This window comes from Urocampus carinirostris, chromosome 1 (genome assembly GCF_059441175.1).
Source record: "Urocampus carinirostris isolate Australia breed hairy pipefish chromosome 1, RoL_Ucar_1.0, whole genome shotgun sequence".
NCBI lineage: Eukaryota > Metazoa > Chordata > Actinopteri > Syngnathiformes > Syngnathidae > Urocampus > Urocampus carinirostris.
In genome coordinates this window covers 32,463,049-32,482,049 of record NC_142349.1, presented here as the reverse complement: position 1 = coordinate 32,482,049, position 19,001 = coordinate 32,463,049, and the positions used below count along the sequence as shown (strand labels likewise).

At 41.8% G+C, this 19,001-nt stretch overlaps 1 protein-coding gene across 1 annotated transcript; it reads left to right on the top strand.

Moving 5' to 3' along the window:
- Window positions 1-290: 290 nt before the first annotated feature.
- bcl6ab (BCL6A transcription repressor b) lies at window positions 291-16,707 on the top strand. The gene is made up of 9 exons (XM_088335303.1): window positions 291-448; window positions 3,866-4,036; window positions 4,109-4,330; window positions 7,678-8,445; window positions 9,241-9,350; window positions 9,431-9,565; window positions 11,520-11,650; window positions 14,651-14,788; window positions 15,767-16,707. The coding sequence occupies exons 2-9, from the start codon at window positions 3,882-3,884 to the stop codon at window positions 15,890-15,892; spliced, it is 1,785 nt and encodes a 594-aa protein (XP_088191429.1). The 5' UTR covers window positions 291-448; window positions 3,866-3,881; the 3' UTR covers window positions 15,893-16,707.
- The last annotated feature ends 2,294 nt before the right edge of the window (window positions 16,708-19,001 follow it).

Sequence of the window (19,001 nt, the reverse complement as noted above, 5' to 3'; positions counted from 1 at the left end):
TGGCGCACGTCTTCCGCGTAAACACGATGAAAAGTCCCAAAACCAGACTAGACTCGTGCGACAGCTAGCGAGTGTGTAGCCACAAGTTCAACGTGTTCTCATTTTCCCCTTAGTATTTATAACTCGGTCAGCTGACCGCAGGCTCGGAGTGTTCCACTGCTCGGGAATGTCGACGAGACCCTCCAAAAACACGACTTTAACTTTAAGAAGAGCGTAAATGTACAAAATATAAATCATTGGAGTTGCCATGTGCAATATACTGCCCGTCTGTTTACTGTTAGCGAGAGGTTGGTGAGTAAGAGGACGTGGTGTGTTTTTACTAAGCACCCCGCCGCTCGAGAATTGGTACGACCCGATGTTGAAATTCCGAGAATTGAGCAGCTCGGTTTCTTAGAACTGGATTCGCAGAAGTGGAGTGGCTTGGATTTTCGAGGAAACTTTTTGCAAGGTTAGTTTTCCCCCTTCCTCTCCGCCCTTCCTCGCCTTGACTTTTTTCCCCTGCACAGAAGCACTTTAGGCTCGCCTTTCTACACTGTCTGCCTGCACATTTCCTCCACAAAAGTGTGCTGCTCTGATGGCGAGAATCATAACAATTTGTGACTTTTAAGAGATAGAAATGTGGATGTGGCTTTTTTGTTTATTGACGTTTTTATGTGCGAGGATGAGAAAGTTGGGGCCCTTGTTTTGAATAGCAGCCACCGTGTTTTTTTCCTCCTTTTTCTTTTATGTAAACGCTCTAGTTTGGTAAACTTTTTACGACCCCGCTGTCACTAAACGTGGCGCAATCGGACCGGTCTGTCTGGTTCGGTTGTCGTTTTTACTGCCAAGTAAACGTTCCACAGGCTAGTTGGCCCGTTGTTTTCTTCCTGCAAACACTAATTCCAGACTCCGTAATAATGGCGGAATTTGAACTTGAAGGCAGCGTTGTTAATGTTTCGGGCCTGGATTGCATATTGACGTCCCTCAAAGTTGCTGCCAAAAAGAGAAAAACAACTTTCTTTGAATGCACCATGTTTAAAGTATTTGTTAATTTATTCTACTAAAAGATGGATTTTCTAAAATACAGTGTATTTTTTTTATGACTGAATAATACGTTTGGACAGAAAACCCTTTCTCCCCATATATTGTGTCTGAATTATTTAATTTGGGGACATTTTAAATTGAAGATTAGTAGACAAATGAGTCACTGGGCGTATGTGTGGACTTTCTTTAGTATCGTAATAACCCCGTAATTGGATACCGTATTAAGTAAGCTCAAGGCTAGGAGGTTACAGTACTTTTTCCTCTTTGTAATTCTGCCGCCTTCTGGTGAACGTCTGCTACATGTCAAGTTTATAGTTTTTTTTCACCCATTCGACAACCCAATCAATGAAGGTGTATTTTAGAAATTTATTTATGAATATGCCAATAAAAATATAATTCTATACTTGTATTCAGTTTGTATTTTTTTATTTATTTTTTGTGTCCATTGAGTAATAATGATATTTTATTCATATTACATATAAAGTAATACCTTGTTGTAATAATCTGATTATGTTTTAATTTGACTGGGGTGGTGGTTCCCTTTTTTAGAAGGGGGACCGAAGAGTGTGTTCCAACTACAGGGGAATCGCAATTCTCAGAAGTCGAGTCCCTGATTCAAGAAGAGCAGTGTTTTTTTTTTTTGTTAGTTTGTTTTTGTCACGGCCATGGAACAGTGGACCAGCTTTACACACTCTGCAGGGTCCTTGAGGGTGCGTGAGAGTTTGCCTATCTGGTATACATGTGTTTTGTGGTCTTGGAGAAGGTATTCGACCGTGTTCCTTGGGAAGACCTGTGGGGGGTGCTTCGGGAGTATGGGGTACCGCACAGTCTTATCTGAGCTGTGTGGTCCCTGTTTACCCGGCGCCAGAGTTTGGTCCGCATTGCCGGCAGTAAGTCTGATTCGTTTTCAGTGGGAGTTGGACTCTGCCAGGGCTGCCATTTGTCACCAATTCTGTTCATGATTTTTATGGACAGAATGTTTAGGTGCAACCTTGGCAAGGAAGGGTTCCAATTTGGGGGTCCCAGCATTGCATCTCTGCTTTTTGCAGATGATATGGTGCTGTTGGCTTATTCGTCCCGTGATCTTCAGCTCTCACTGGAGCGATTTGCAGCCGAGTGTGAAGCGGCCGGGATGAAGATCAGCCCCTCCAAGTCCGAGACCATGTTTCTCAGCCGGAAAAGGGTGGCATGCTCCTTTCGGGTTGGGGATGAGATCCTGCCCCAAGTCAAGTCAAGTCAAATTTATTTATATAGCCCTTAATCACAAAAATGTCTCAAAGGACTGCACAGGATTACAGTTACAACAATTACCTGATCTTAAACCAGCATGCGGGCAAGGAAAAACTCAAAAACCTCAGTGTGAGGAGAAAAGAGAAACCTTGAGAAAGGACCTCACATGTGGTAATCCCCCTTCCAGGATTGACCAGGGTGAATTACAATTAGCATTACTGTACACATAATAGTAAACATTAGGTAAGATGTTGAAAATGTCTGGAAAGTGCATGACAAGTGGATGAATTCAAGTATCTCGGGGTCTTGTTCACGAGTGAGGGTAGGATGGAACGGGAGATTGGCAGACGGGTCGGTGCAGCGTCTGCCATCATGTGGACCCTATACCGCTCCGTAGTGGTGAAGAAGGAGCTGAGCCAAAAGGCAAAGCTCTCGATCTACCGGTCGATCTACGTTCCTACCCTCACCTATGGTCATGAACTGTGGGTTATGACCGAAAGAACACGATCCCGGATACAAGTGGCTTAAACAGGTTTCCTCCGCAGGGTGGCTGGGCTCTCCCTTAGAGAAAAGGTGAGAAGCTCAGTCATCCAGGAGTGACTCTGTGTAGAGCCACTGCTCCTCTGCATTGAGAGGAGCCAGTTGAGGTGGCCCGGGCAATTTGATAAGGATGCCACCTGGATTCTTCCCCTGGGAGGTGTTCCGGGCATGTCCCACTGGCAGGAGGCCCCGGGGACAACCCAGGACACACTGCAGAGACTCTCTAGGCTGGCCTGGGAACGCCCCGGGATCGTGTCTGATGAGCTGGAAGAAGTGGCTGGGGATAGGGAGATCTGGGCTTTTGTTGATGCTGCTGGAACAAGTTGGCATCTGTACTCTTTATTTTCTTGTGTATTTTCTTTTCAATCACTTTGCAACAAACACCATATCACAAGATAAACACACAATCATATCTTACATCTTTCTAACAATAATTTTTTTGTAATCCATTTTAAAAATGATCACATTGTTTGAATCACAATAAATCTATTACTTTACAATTCCTGAGTTTTTTTTTTAATCTTTTCCAATTCTTCTCCTTACTTTTTAACAACAATTTAATGTTTAAAAACAAACAGAAAGCCAAAGCCATGGAACGAGCGAGTAAAGGAAAAAATCCGGGGCAAGTGCAAGAAGTCACAAATCCTTTTTAGTGAAAGTCACTAAAATAATGAAAACCCGTTTTAATGGTCACTGGCCAATCCGATCCAGTTAAAACAATTTGAATCCACTCTTTGAGTGATGATGTTGTTTGTGGCTACAGCTTTTCTATTCCTTTATTCAATGTCCAGTGATTTACCAAATGGTCTAAGGTCGCTAAATGCAAAAAAGTAAAATAAAGTGCACACGTGCCCTGAGATGTGCATGTATAATATTTTAACTGGCTTAAGAGGCTTGGCTTTGTGGGTGACAGCAAAAAATCCAGTACTTTATAATAAAAGCCACCATTGCGTGTTGCCGTGCTATTTGAGTGGTCCCCTCAACAGTCGCGTCTTTAAATGTGTGTCAAGAGCCCACCAAAGTAAACATGAAGTCAAACAAGTTTTGACACCTTTTCTTCCTTCTTGCTCAGTTTTCACAGCACGGCCATGACTGCAAATGGGTGTGTTCAATTCACTCGCCACGCAGGTGACGTCCTCCTCAACTTCAACCGCCTCCGCAGCAGAAATATCCTGACCGACGTCACCATCCAAGTGGACGGCCAGCTTTTTTACGCTCACAAGGCCATCTTGGTGGCCTGCAGGTAACGGCAAAAAATGCCACCGGGGAACCGTGTGAACAGTTATCACCATTCCGGCCTCTGCTTCCCCCTCAGCGGCTTCTTTTATTCAGTCTTCATGAACCCCGACAACGCGAACCTTCGCGTCATAAGTCTGGATCCCAAAATCGAGCCCAAGAGTTTCTCGAACCTCTTGGATTTCATGTACACGTCCTGCCTGAATTTGACGGACGGCATGCTCGCCGGGACCATGAACACGGCTCTCTATCTCCAGATGGAGCATGTGGTTGACACCTGTCACAGGTTCATGAAGTCCAGGTAACCAAAACAGCACACGTACTATGCAGTAATCCCTTGCGTATTCAAAGCGAGCGCCTTAAGAGGCCGCTCCAGCCATATTGAGATCTTACCAAGAAAGTATGTCAGAGCTGTACATCAGCCGTTAAAGATTAGCTCGACTAGCGAGTGCACGTAGGAGTCTTTGTTGTATTTGTGGTTAGAATGCATGTTTCCCCACACCAAATCAACTATTGACTAATTACTTATTGGTAATGCAGTAATCTTTTAACGTCTCGCTGCTTTACAGATTCTGATAACCTAAACCAGTCATGTCAAACAGATGTCCCGCGGGCTGAATCAAGCCTACTGGATGATTTCATCCAGCCCACCATACATTTCTGAGGATGTCCCAAAAAATGCAAACCGAATCTTCTTGTCCATGCAGTACTCTAACTTAGATCTTTTTTTCATAGCTTTCAATTGAGTTTATATAGCGTAGTGAGTTGGTTCAAGTGTTAAACAGCGTTCACTCAATTGTTAAAGCAAACAGGTTAACAGATTCAATGTTAAACTTACAAATCTTATTTTCCCAATGTTTTGTGAATGGAAAAGATTCCTTCTCATCAATGATTATAATATATAGCAGGGGTCGGGAACCTTTTTGACTCAGAGAGCCATAAAAGCACAATTTTTGGAAATGTGTTTCAGTGAGAGCCATATAATATATTTTAAGACTGAATTCAATTAAATGTGAGCATAACAAGCGTCTTAATTTATTATTTTAAATAATGAGGTTATAATACTCACCATTAATGCGTCTTCTGGTGCTGCATGGATTTGCTGATGGTTTTGTAGTCTGGTTGGTACTTGGTGAGTTAAAGCTTCATGCAGGCATTGACGCCTTCATCCGTTAAATGTGATCGTAGGTTGGACTTGATGTTTTTGAGATGTGAAAATGACTGCTCACATGAATACGTCGATCCAAACATTGTCAATACACCAATACTCACACGCCTCAGTGTGTGGTATGTGACTGGAAGCGCGTTCCAAGCTTTGAGAATCAGCTCGTCTTTGGATTGAAGTTTGTCCAGTTCTGTCCTCATGTGCTTGCTCGCCAACTCCGCTTTCTGTCGTGCAATTCTTTCCAATTCTTCATTCAGTGATTTGAACTTGCTCATCCTCATCTCTGAGGCCTTCAGGTCAGCCACTTCTGCTTCAAAATCTACCAGGGAGACATCAGGAATGCAACTCAGGTCGGCTGTGTTCAGTGAACACTCGTTTGGATGGGTGGTGAACTTAATAAGACCACAGTGCTCACGAAATTCTCCAAAGTGCGCTTTGAACGACTGGAGGAGACCGGATGTGAAGCCAGCTAGCTGGTGGAGATGTTTTGAGCGGGCTCACTTGTTGTGTATGCCTCTGTAAACTCTGTTTTTCGAAATGTAGTAAGCGACCTGTTTCAAAATCCTTGATCAAGAGCTCCAGCTTGTTTTCAAAAGCAAACACAACGTGTTGAAGGAATAACACTGTATTTCCAACGCCTTGCACTTTAACGTTGAGCTGGTTTAGATGTTCGGTAATATCGACGAGATAATAAAACTTGAGGAGCCACTCAGTTTTCGCTACCTCAGGATGCTCGTTGCCTTTCGTTTCAAGAAAAATCCGTATTTCGTTGAGGCAAGCCGTAAAACGGCTGAGCACCTTTCCTCTTGACAACCAGCGCACATTGCTCTGCAAAAGCAGACCGTGCAAAGAGGGCATGGCGTGTGTCGAAGTGCCGCTTAACATTCGACTGTTTCATCGATGCAATTTTGTCATAGCAAATTAGGCATACCTCTTCACAAAGGCAAATTCTTCGGGCTGTTCGTCCTGAAATGTACGATATTCATCATCTTTTTTTCGTTTCGCCATCTTCTCCGTCGAAGAGTTAGCTTTGAGCTAATGACCAACGGCCAAGTGCCAATGGACGCAAAAGGGGGCGTGTACCTGTGCCCCCCAGTAACGGCCAACATCGGGTATTATCATCCAATTAAAATAGACAATCGCTCGTGCAACTGCAACTCTGCACAAGACATGATCAATAGAAAATCGATGGATGCATTTAAGCAAACGATAATTTTTTTAAACCCAAATCTGCGAGCCAGATTTGCGAGCCATATGTTATCATCAAAAGAGCCATATCTGGCTCGCGAGCCATAGGTTCCCGACCCCTGATATATAGGGTAGGCTACTAAACAAGACTGAATGATAAAGCATTATACTGAAAAATTAAGGTAAGCTAATTGTTTTAGGTTGACATTTATTCACTGATCCGGCCCACCTAAGAAAACAAAGTCTGGATCTGGCCCTAGAGCCTAACTGAATTGAAATCCCTGCTCTAAACAGTCCCGAAGAGAGTAAGTATCGGTAACAGTTAAATAATGTTTATAGGTGCCGTACACAATATTTTTATTAAGCATTAAGTTTACCAATGCTTGGACCTGAAAACAATGTTTTTTTCTTTGGTTTTAATTTCCAATCGTTAAGTCATGTCAAATTTATGTGTATAGCCCCCAAAGGCACAGAGTGTAATATTTAGTGCCTCCTACTTGTACAAGAAACCTTTATCCAGTAAGAAAATTGATTTAAATACTGGGCAAAAAGACATGAACTATCACACCAATGTTATTTTTTTATTTAAAAGAAAAAAATCATACATTTAGAAATCTGTATTTCTTTTACACCGCGGAATCCTGACATGGGTGCTCGCCATGTTTGTCTGGCATCCTTCCGCATGCTTTGCCATGTATCACACGCCCTCGTTTGGACCAGACACCACCGTGCCATCTAGTGGTGGAATATTACACATTGGGGCTTTAATTACAGAGATTCTCAAGGGGCTTCAGAGGCCGGTAGCTTGCAGAAAATACTAAAAGTGATACATTATCCTAAAATATTTCATTTTCTGATTCATCGCCAACAGAGTAATGGTGTCGATATAGCCAAAGATAGAAAAGGACTGATTTATTTATTTATTGCAAAATATAACCAAGAAATGTGTTCTTGTTTATACTGTGTTTTTGGTGTGCTAATTACTATAAATTATATACACTACTGTTCAAAAGTTTGATCCAAACACCTGTGTGTTTTCCATGAAAATCACACTTTTTTAATGAATCAAATGATTTGCAAAATAAACAAAGTATAGTGGAGACATTGAGAAGATTAGGTAAAAAAAAATGGATTCTTCAAACTTTGCTCTGTCAAAGAATGGAAATTTGTAAGCAGGCCCAAACTTTTAAGCGGGATTGTATTATTAAAATAATAAATATTTTCAGTCGGGACCTTCTACAGAAATTAAATTCCAAACTGGATTTAGTGACTTACACTGGAATATGTTTTTCCAGGCCATCTTTAAAATTGCAAGTTGAAGAGGTCCAGGCCAGCATGTTGCCCCCTGCTGACCAGCAATCTGCATTGAGGCCCATTCACATGACAGAGTTAGATTTTAAAAACAGATTTGCGGCTTTGTCGCTGCCCTCTCAAGACTGCAGGGGTTACAGCCTTTTTCGGGGTATCAACACCTCGGGTTGCTATCACGTCTATGGAGATAATCACGTCCCTGCCAGCAAACCAGAAGATTACCATCGGGTGGGCACCCCGCCCAGAGCATCTTCCTTGTCGCAGCGACCCTTTCTGCAAATCGACAGCACCGGCGCATCTCAAAAGGAGTCGTCCTTCATTATCGGTCACCACCCCGCTATAAATCGACCCGCCGCCCACATGGAGGATGACGGTGCTCAGCGCCCCCTCACAAACTGCATTGGAGCATCCCAAACCTTTGGAAAAGGCGTAATCTGCAGCCCCCAAAGCCCCCACAGATCCGACTGCCAGCCCAACTCGCCCACCGAGTCGTCCAGCAGTCGGAACGCCACCCTGAGCTTCAAACAGCCCCCTGACTGCCCCAAAGAGGCCAAGGCCCGAAACTGGAAGAAGTACAAATTAATTATGATGAATCAAACCAATACCAACGAGGAAACTGATGCTTTGCAAGGCAGCCCGGAAAGCGGATCCCCTTCCGTCAGTCCCTGCCGAAGTGGCCCGGACCAAAGGGAATCCCAAACGGAAGATGCGGCCCACGAGCACAGAGAAGAAAACCTTTTTAGTGTTGGCAGGTAATAATGACACGATGTCACAATCTGATAATCGACAACTATTTTGATTTATGATTAACCATTCAAATTTCTTTTATAGGATTGTTTTTTAATCCCAAGAGTTTCAACAAAATACTCTCCAATTCCTTTCTTTATATACACTGATAAAAAAACGACAAGATGTGTTGGATAAAAACATTTGCAGATGTTAGGTCACAAATTTCATATATTTTCAAATCATCGAAAATTCTGGTCCTTTCACTAGTTTGGGAGGTTTGTTATGGTTTTTACAAGATATTGACAAATGTACAACTAAAGTTCCAAGATGACGTTTGAACAAATATGTTTGGAATCTCGTAAAAAGATACCCTTATAGTGGTAATGCCAGAAATTTGCTTTTATTTTGGAATATAAGGATTCACATTTTTGCATATTTACTGAATTGTGAGCAAAAGTCAAAACTAATTCAGAAACTTTGCTGAAAAGTAATTTTACCATGGGTTATTAAAACTTTTTTTATCCGATTTATCAGTTAATCAACAAAATCAATTATTTTATTCAAAAAATTGTTTCTGGTAGTCACATGTGACATTGTCACAGAGAGGGAAAAATATGCACAGCGATATACAGTATGCAATGTTGTGCAAAAGCAACTCATGAGAGATCAATTAAAAAAGGCAAAGATAATGGAAAAAAACGTTGCAAGTTTGGAACTCTATTTGGATGCCCCAAATTTATACTGAGAGCAGGGAATAGAAACTCATTTCCAAAACAGTCGTACAAATGTTCTCATGAATGGTCATCCTTCTCTTGCAGCAATCGTAAATGTTCCTCCTGTGGTTGCGATAGCCCCCAAGAGCCGGAGGCCACTCAAATCTTAACCGACTCTTTCTGCAGAGAATCAAAGTTCCCTCTGTTGAGCTGCGGTAACTGCAACACGCCCTCTTACGTCTGATAAGGGATTACCGTGGGACGGCTTACTGACGTCACCCCTTTTTACTTACAGAGGGCTTCTCGGAAGAAGATTGCCTCAAAGACCCCACGGACCAGGTCCATCGAAAAAAGCCGTACAAGTGTGACTGTTGCCAGGCTGCCTTCCGCTACAAAGGCAACCTGGCCAGCCACAAAACCGTTCACACAGGTGAGATTACGCTATACAATAGAGTTTCAAATGATTTCCATTTTGAGCCACTAATTCAGTTTATATTTACAAGTGATATTTCATTGTATATTTTGCTTCTCTGAATTGGTTTTGAAACACTCGAAATTTATAAGAAAATTTATTTATGAATAAAAACTTAAGGGACAGTGTGTATTATATAGCGCCTAGAGGGGGTGGACATAATTGTCAGCCATCTTGCTACTAAGGTAACCCCAAAAATAAAAAACCTTGCGAAAGCCCGAGCAAGAAAAAGAGAAGAAAAATGGTGTGGTTTGATCACCTTCAGTCTTTGTAGTTGGTGTTCTTCCTTGTGCTATTTAGCAATCATTTGTGGTTGCACAATGCACACTGTCCCCTTAATTGAAATGAATTCAATCCATCCATTATCTGCACTGCTTATCCTCAGTAGGGTCGCGGGGGTGCTGGAGCCCATCCGAGCTATCTTCGGGCAGTGGGCAGGGGACACCCTCAACTGGTTGCCAGCCAGTCGCAGGGCACACAAAGACAGACAACTCACTTGCTCATTCATACCTAGGGACAATTAAGACCAGCCAATTAACCTGACATGCATATTTTTGGAATGTGGGAGGAAACCGGAGTGCCCGGAGGAAGCACGGGTAGAACATGCAAACTCCACACAGGCGGTTGAATCTCATGACCTCAGAACTGTGCCGCACACTAACCACTGCCGTGCTGCCCTGAAATGAATGAAAGCAAAGTAATATAATATCCCCTTTTTGTTAAGTATTCAATTTGATCATTTGCCTTGAAAAAATGTAAAGTGCCATATGGCTAATTCTGAATTGTTTTTCATTGTTTGGAATTCAAGAAATATCTTCATGAATAAAATCGATGAACATTAAAATAGCAATTAGAAGAAAATGAAGCCAGCTTTTTTGAATGTTGGCCATGAGCGTGATGAAAATAGTTTTTGTGGGGGCACACAAAGGGAGACTTAGGATAAGAAAAGCACAAAAGCAATCACGCATTTTTATTAGTAAGACATAAAATAAAAAACACATGTTAGCATCATAGTTTTTCCATTTTCTTTTGGCAGGCTTATTAAAACGCCTGATGGGCCATATGTGGCACCCAGGCCCTAGTTTGGCCACCCGTTTTAGTGTGATTTATCTCAAATCTATTTTGTTTCATAGCAGAGGTGCAAAGGTTTTGACTGTTCTTCTGAACTTCTGCCATATTTCCCCTTCCCCTCTTGCGTTAGGGACATTATGTGAACTTAGCAATAAATTCAGGGTTGAATGTGAACCTTTTAACTTGACTATAGCAAAAGTGAAATGATGTTTATCACCAATAGTACACCAATCCATCTATTGTGAAGTATGCTGGTGACAACGTGGAGGCTAGACTTAAGCTAGACTAAGACTAAGACTACCTTGGAGCAATTATGAATAGTGCAAAATGGCTGCCAGTGTGAGCAAAAATTCCCAAGGCCTTTTATGACTCCTTTAAATGGGAGGCAAGTGTGTGCTGACTGCCACTCACAATTAGCTGGTTAATTCCAAACGCAGCCTTGTTACTAGCTTGAAGAGAAAATGCCTACTTGTGCTTTCACACCATTACAGTGGGTTGATTTTACTCTAACTGGAAAATGTTTCTTTTGAATGCATCAAAGATGTGTAGGTTACCCACCTCGGGTACGTTTGTGATTATTTAAACATGAGAGGGAACAAACCCTACCCCCAAAAAATGGCCTGGAGAGGGATGGGTGCCGCCTGGCTGTATTTGCCCAAGATACACCACAGAAAGTAGTGCCTCGACAACCCAGGCGGTTAAGGGATTCTTGATTTCTAAAGTGATATGTAAAGTTTTCGGATAAACCCTCTTTTGTTGCGATAGCAGTATACGTTTACCTAACACTTATTCTCGTGAAAGATATATTCAGCATCAACTAATGTTGCAAATCTTATTATAGGCGCAAAACCGTACTGCTGCAACATCTGTGGGGCTCAGTTCAATCGGCCTGCTAATTTGAAGACTCACACCCGCATTCATTCTGGAGAAAAGCCATATCGATGTGACACATGCGGATCCAGATTTGTACAGGTGAGAGACTTCACGTGTCTTTTTGCATGTATCTCACAGTTCGCCCAGACTCTATGCCCAAGAGTCGATAAAAGCCATTTAAAAAAAAAAATGAATGAACCATTTCCACACAACTCTAAAATTATTAAACATTGTGCCAAACTGCAGTATTTACTTGGATTACACAAAAAAGTGCTAGCTTATGCTGACCCATGGTCCGGTCTCGGGGCACAGCCACCTCAGCTGGGAAGGCCTCACTCCCTGTCCCAAGCCACTTGGCTGATCTCATTAAACAGGATCCCAAGGCATTCCCAGGCCAACCTAGAGACATAGACTCTCCAGCGTGTCCAGAGTCTTCTCCAAGCCTCCAAAGGGAGGCGTCCAGGAGCCATCCATATTAGAGCCAGCTCAACTGGCTCCTCTCAACGCAGAGGAGAACCAGGTCTACACTGGGTCTGTCCCAGATGACCAAGCTTCTCATCCTAACTCAAAGGGAAAGCCCAGACACCATGCAGAGAAAGGTTATTGTCACCGCTTGTACTCAGGATCTCGTTCTTTCGGTCACGACTCACAGTATGGGATATCTGTGAGGGTAAGAATGTAGATGGACTGTCAGTTTCTGCAAAAAGCAAGGATGCAATACTAATGCCCCCAAACTGAATTCCGCCCCGGCCCTGCAGAGTCCAACCCTCACTAGAAATCAATCTGACCAGCGTCAATGCAGACCAAAATAAACCACCGGTCATACAGCAACTGATCGGCCCTGATCAGACTGTCTAGTACCCCATACTCCCGGAGGACCTCCCTCCAGGCTGCTCTGGAGGAGCAAGGTTGAATGCCTTCTCCAAATCCACAAATACATATCGACTTAATGGGCAACTCCCACAAACCTCAATGGAAGGCATTTAGAGATGGTCCAGAGTTTCCTTTGCATGACAAAAACCATATCCTCATCGACAACCCCTGAGATAAGAGAGCCTCCAAGTCCTCAGACAAGACGATGTGTCTAGAATTGAGGTCTTTAAAGTATTCTACCCACGATTTGCAAAGTTGAAGTAAGCAGCACCTCATCTCCTCCATACACTGTGTTAAAAGTGCATTTCTTTTCCTCTTGAGACAACAGATGGTGTAGCAGAATTTCCAAAAATTCGCACAAAAGTTTCCTTCTGTGGCCTGGGTAAACTCCTCCAATGCCAGCGTCTTTGCATCAGTGACCTCCAAAGTCCTGCTATCCTTAAACAGCCGATAACTGCCAGCTGCTTCATGTTTCAGCTTGACCCTTTACCACCAGTATCCAACTGTTTTGAGTGTTACTGCCACGGAAGGGGCAATCCTTTTAAGGCTCCACCTCTGATTGGCTGCCTCAACAATGGAGGCACAGAACAGGGTCCACTTAATCTCAATGCGTTCTGCCCATCTCAGTACATGGGAGAAGTTCTGCTGAAGATAGGTATTGAAACTCTTTCTGACGGAAAATTCTGCTAGACGTTCCCAACACGCTTGGGTCTGCCAGGTTCAACTGACATCTTCTCTGCACTATCAGAGCCAACTCGCCACAAGGTGGTAACAGGTTGTCAACTCAGCCCCTATTCCCCCGGGTGTCCCAAACATGAGGCCACAAGTCCAATGAAACGAATGCAAAGTCAATAAACGAACACGGTGGTTGTTGAGGAGATCCTGTGACACGCTCAGAAGTTCAATAACAAAGGCCTTTTATCACAGTCGCACCCCTCCATGTCTCATTGTCATTGCCTAAGTGAGCGTCCCCAAGCAGTTCGAGGGGGGTTCCGCGCCTTCCAAGTACTCCAAGAAGGGTGGTACTCTAATATACCAAAAATGGGTCTGCCCTTTTTACTGCTGGAAACTCCAGAGTTTAAGAGAGTCCAACTCCCCTCGAGGAGGCTGCCACCAAAGCTCTGTGTGGAAGTGAGTCCGACTATATCTTGTCAGAACCTACCAACCTAACACAGCATCTTGGGCTCTTTCCCCACTGTTAGGCTGCACCATGTGGGTGTAAGCTCTGCCTCCGGTCCCTTGCCATACCCCATCCGGTAACGTGGACCAATACTCTTAATCATCATCAGGGGTCTTACAAATGCACTAAGGGTCATCCATGACTAATAACAGGGGCTAAAACCACAAGACAACATAGCTCCTCGTATCATTGAGACACACTAACCCGTCCAATACTGTAAAGTGACAGCTCAAGGTTTGCAGCTAATATAAAATTCTTTAGACCAACCCTCCCTCATCACATTCTACAGGGGCACCATAGAGAGTATCCTGACCAGCTGTATCTCTGTGTGGTGTGGAGGCTGCAGCGCTACCGACTGGGGTAGTGTGAGGAGGGTAACGAGGACAGCAGAGAAAATAATCGGGACTACACTTCCCTCCATTCAGGACATTGGCCAGAAGCGCTGCCTATCCCATGCTAAGAACATTACCGGGGACCCCTCTCACCCCATCATGGACTGTTCACTCTGCTAGCCTCTGGGAAGAGGTTCTGCAGTGTGCGGTGCAGGACCACCAGGCTCCGCAATAGTCTAGTCCCCCTGGCCATTAGACTGTTAAATGGTCAATCTAACATATAGTTAACTTAAATCTAAACGGCTGCTAATCTGACTTTTTGCACTACTGGCAGTTTTTTATAGCTTGCCACTCATTGCACATTGCTCTCTGCACTATGGTAATTACAGCGTTATTGTTACAGTGTTAATGTTACTGTGTACCTGACTTGTTAACCTGACTGCCCATTTTGCACATCTGGTTAGCTACTCTTCTTGCACTATCGGCACTATGGTAAAATACTATACGTAGCCAATTACAATACAACTTTATTTATATCTGTACATTCAAGGAAACTGTGGGGGTCAGATGCATCGACATTTCGTTCTGTATACACGTGTACTAGAATGACAATAAAGTAGATCTGAATCTGAATCTGAATTAAAAACGTTTATGAAATACTAAAAAAAATAACAAAACCTCACCGATTGCCGTTTGTTTTTGTTTTTTGTGCAGGTTGCCCATCTTCGCGCCCACGTTCTAATTCACACTGGAGAAAAGCCATACCCTTGTGAAATCTGTGGAACTCATTTTCGCCACCTACAGACGCTCAAGAGTCACATGCGTATTCACACCGGAGAGAAACCTTACCACGTAAGCCTTCCCGTCCAGGTTGCTCAAGAGTAATCCCGGTGAACGAAGCGTAAACCCATTTACAATGAGTGGTAATACAAATTAGCAACGGAAAGGATCAGAGCGGATTTAAATACGAGGTTACAGACAAGTGAGAAAGATCATGGTATTAAGTCAAAATCTGTAAAATAACAAGGATGTGAATACTTCAAATATATATATATTTTCTATTGTGTTCATTGAGGTTGACAGAAGGATATAAAAATTGCATTAGTCTTTGAACCACTTTTTTTGCAAATAAACATAATTGAATTATTATTGTTAATATGTGAAGGTAATTGAGAAAAAACTGTAAAAAAATATTTCAAGTCAATCGTCCATTTCAGTGATGGTCATGGGATTGAGGTCTGATAGGGTAAAATATATCCACCAATATTTGACATTAATTTCAAGTGCCCTAAATAAAAAGTGCATTTTCTTTTATAGAAAATAATTAATCCATGAGAAGGTGAATTTAAAAATGCCAAAAGACAAAGTGGGTTTTTTTGCAATTACACAAAAGTATGTACACGGTACCTGTATGACATGGAAAATGTAGAAACGAGAGGAAACTGATCGAATCCAACGCACTTAATATACTGTAAATGCTTTTTTTCCCCCAAGTGAACATCCATGTAAAATCAAATGACCAAAACACAGAATTTCAACAGATTGCACATTTTGAAATATTTCATTGAGGAATCAATATCAGCCACATGTTGATCTGGCAGCTGTCTCTTGAAGAGCTCGTATGTATTTTTTAGTATCTCCTAGTGGTATAAAAAAACTTAAATCATTCAAATAGAATCAATATTGATTTAAATAGTCAGCCAAAATACATCCTTCCGACAATTTGAATTTCTGAGAGTTGCAAAGCCAAGTCTCCCAACTAAAAAAATCTGTGGAATTTCGCAACCGGCCGCAACACCCGGAGTTTGAATTGTGTCTTTTGTCCCTCAGTGTGAAAAGTGTGACCTCCACTTCAGACACAAGAGTCAGCTGAGGCTTCATCTCCGACAAAAGCACGGCGCCATAACTAACACCAAAACGCAGTACCGCCCGGCATCCGTCAGCCTGGCCTGCTGATTGGCTGCATTTCATGCCCGCCAATGGATTGTTTCTAAATACATTTTGTTTTTTTCGCTATCCGTAGATGCAGATTTTCTCAGTATTCCCAAATCACTAAATATCCATCTGGACTGTGATTTTGACCAGTGTTTTCTGGTTAACAATCCTACAAGTAGAAAAAAACTGTTACAGTTCGATTCAGTATTGGTACGATTTTGCCCACGAACGTCATCACTTAAGTTGTAAATACGACTGCCATCTGCAGGCAGAGCAGAAACATGTTGCCTCTTGATTTCAAGCCCATTTGAGCTTTATTGTCAATTTTGGTACATGTAGTTGTGTATAGGTTGACAAAATATATTTTGCCATGTATGTACAGTATAATCTTTCATAAGCCATTTTAGTATTTAATACCCACTGTTATTCAGCATTTCTTCATATTTTCAGGATTTTTTTTTTCTGTTACTAACGTACTGAAAAAAATCTGTTAAGCATGTGCCCTGTCCTTGATCCGTACTGAACTATTTATATTTGAATTGACCTTACCGTATTGTCCCAATTTGGATACTGCAAAGTTATTGAACAAACATGTTTGTACAGCTTTGCCCGTACCATTTGTATTACAGTGCCTTTATTGTGTAACATTTTTTTTCAATGTAAATGCAATGTACAGACATGCTTTTTGTTAGTTCACTGTGCGCGGCTCTTAAAATGCAGACAACCTAAAACCTGCTCAGGAATATTGCCTATATTTAATCAAATCTTTGTAACTGCAGAATACATAATATATATTTATATTTATGAAATAGAAATAAATATGCATATTGAAAGAAGTCTCATCTTTCACAGCAATTCACTGTTGGGATCACCCCATGTGCGGTCGGTCCCTTCTCAAGGTTTCTTCATTTTTCTCATGTTGAGTTTTTCCTTGCCCTCATGTAGGTTTTAGATCATGGGATGTATTAATAGTCAGTAGTTTGTAATAATCTGTGGTCTGAATGGATGAATTCAGTTACTACTTTCAACTTTTTAAGGACACCTCAATCAAACACACTCCACCTTTTACATGTTAAGATTTGTAATTTACAATTAATCATGGATATTAAGAATCTGAAGATAAAATACAAAAACAAGTTGATAAACATAAAACCAGTAAGGAAAAAGATTACAAGGACTTTATATAACTAACCCGATCCGAAAACCCCCCCAAACCTCTTGAATACATGTTTATTAAAACAAAAAAGATTATGAAGCTATAGCTAACGCATCCAATACGTTTTTTTTTTTTTTATAAAAACCAAAGCTGGACCCGACTGTTATTAGTCTAGAAATTGAGAACATAGCAACCACTTTAACATACATCTGTAACTCATCATTTACCACTGGACAATTTCCTTGATTTATGAAAGTTTTAAAGATCATTCCTTCATTTAAAAGTGGAAACATTCACCAGTTCACAAATTATCAGCCAATATCAAAACATCCTTAGCTGTTAACCATTCCTGAGAAGCTAGTTGTCATACATTTAAAACACTTAACAGGTACAACCCCTAGCAAGAAGTATGGAATCACCGGTCTTGGGCAAGCCCTCTACTCTGTAGAAAAAAACTCAGACCACAAACATAAGGTCATTCCAAAGTGCAACATATTGGCATTCAGAAACACGAAAATAAATCCAGAAAAACATTGAAATGGGCAGTAATTGTTACTTTCATAGAGCAAGTGTAGGGAAATAAATTTGGAATCAGTGCATTTTGAGTAGAAAATAAGGACACACCCAGTCAATTTATTTCCTTAATTGGGCACCTGTCTTAGATGCAGTGAGCTCCTTAGTAAGCAGTTAAAAACAGTGCAATTATCACACCTTGGAGGGCTGCTGGACTAAGTTGATTGGCAAGAATCATGAGAACAAGGACAGGATCGTCAAACTGCTTGAAGAAGGGAACTCTACTCATCTGGTTGCCAAAGATGTGGGCTGTTCAGTCAGCTGTATTGAAGATTTAGACCAACAACAAACAGCATGGGAAGGTTATTGAAGTCAAGCGTACTGGTAGGCCAAGGAAGACATGTAGGCATCAAGACAAACAACTAAAGGTCATATGTTTTGAAAACAGAAAATGCACAAGACGACAAATGAGGAAATAGTAGGAAGTTGAAGTCAATGTATATGACAGAACTGTGCAAAATCACTTAAAGGAGATGGGTTAATCATATAGGAAAGCTAAAAGAAAAACCATCGTGGACGCTTAAACAGAAAAGAACAAGACTGCAATGGGATAGGGAGGACAATCATGGATTGAGGATGACGACTGGATGAAGGTTTTTTTCAGTGATGAGTCTCGAATCTGCATTTGACAAGGTGATAATGCTGGAATTTTTGTTTGGTGCCCTTCTGGTGAGATTTACATCAAAATTCCCACAGTCCTTAATGATATGGGGCTGCATGTAGGGGAAGGGCACTGGGGTGATGGCTTTGGTCAAACATTTTAGACAGCGTTCTTATTCTTTCAATTGAAAAAATGTTTGGGGATGATGCACTCATTTTCCAAGATGACAATATATCATGCCACAGAGCAAAACTGTGAAAGCATTCCAGTCAATGTCATGGCCAGCAAATAGCCCAGATCTCAATCCAATTGAAAACCTGCGGTGGAAATTGAAACAATTGTCCACAGCAAGGCGCCGAGCTGCAAAGATGATCTGGCACCTGCAATCAAAGAGAGTTGGCACCAGATTGATGAAGAATACCGTTAGTCGCTCATCAAGTCCATGCCTCAAGAGACTGCAAGCTGTCATAAAAGCCAAAAGCTGTGCAACTTAATACTAGTGATATGTTTTTAGTTTTCTGGTTTTCATGATTCCACATTTTTTAGCTCAACATGAAGTGATTCCATTTTTTTTTCCCTGTGCTGGGTCTATAAAAGTACCATTTAATGACCCCACACCATTTATTCATTTCCCTTAGGGTCTCTGAATGCGAAGAGTTGCACTTTTGAAAAATGTTAATATTTTGTCATGCTTTTTATCTGACTTTGTTCTACAGAACAAAATGTCGGAGTGAGTACCTGTCAGAGACAGATGATTATACTTTTTGCTAGGGGTTGTACAGATTAGCAAACAAGAGTCA

Bases quoted from the DNA above. Each gene is read 5' to 3' on its own strand.
- bcl6ab (XM_088335303.1), top strand. From the start codon at position 3,882: ATGACTGCAAATGGGTGTGTTCAATTCACTCGCCACGCAGGTGACGTC. The intron at 11,651-14,650 runs GTGAGAGACTTC...TTTTTTGTGCAG, and splicing joins GCGGATCCAGATTTGTACAG to GTTGCCCATCTTCGCGCCCA. The intron at 14,789-15,766 runs GTAAGCCTTCCC...TTTGTCCCTCAG, and splicing joins CCGGAGAGAAACCTTACCAC to TGTGAAAAGTGTGACCTCCA.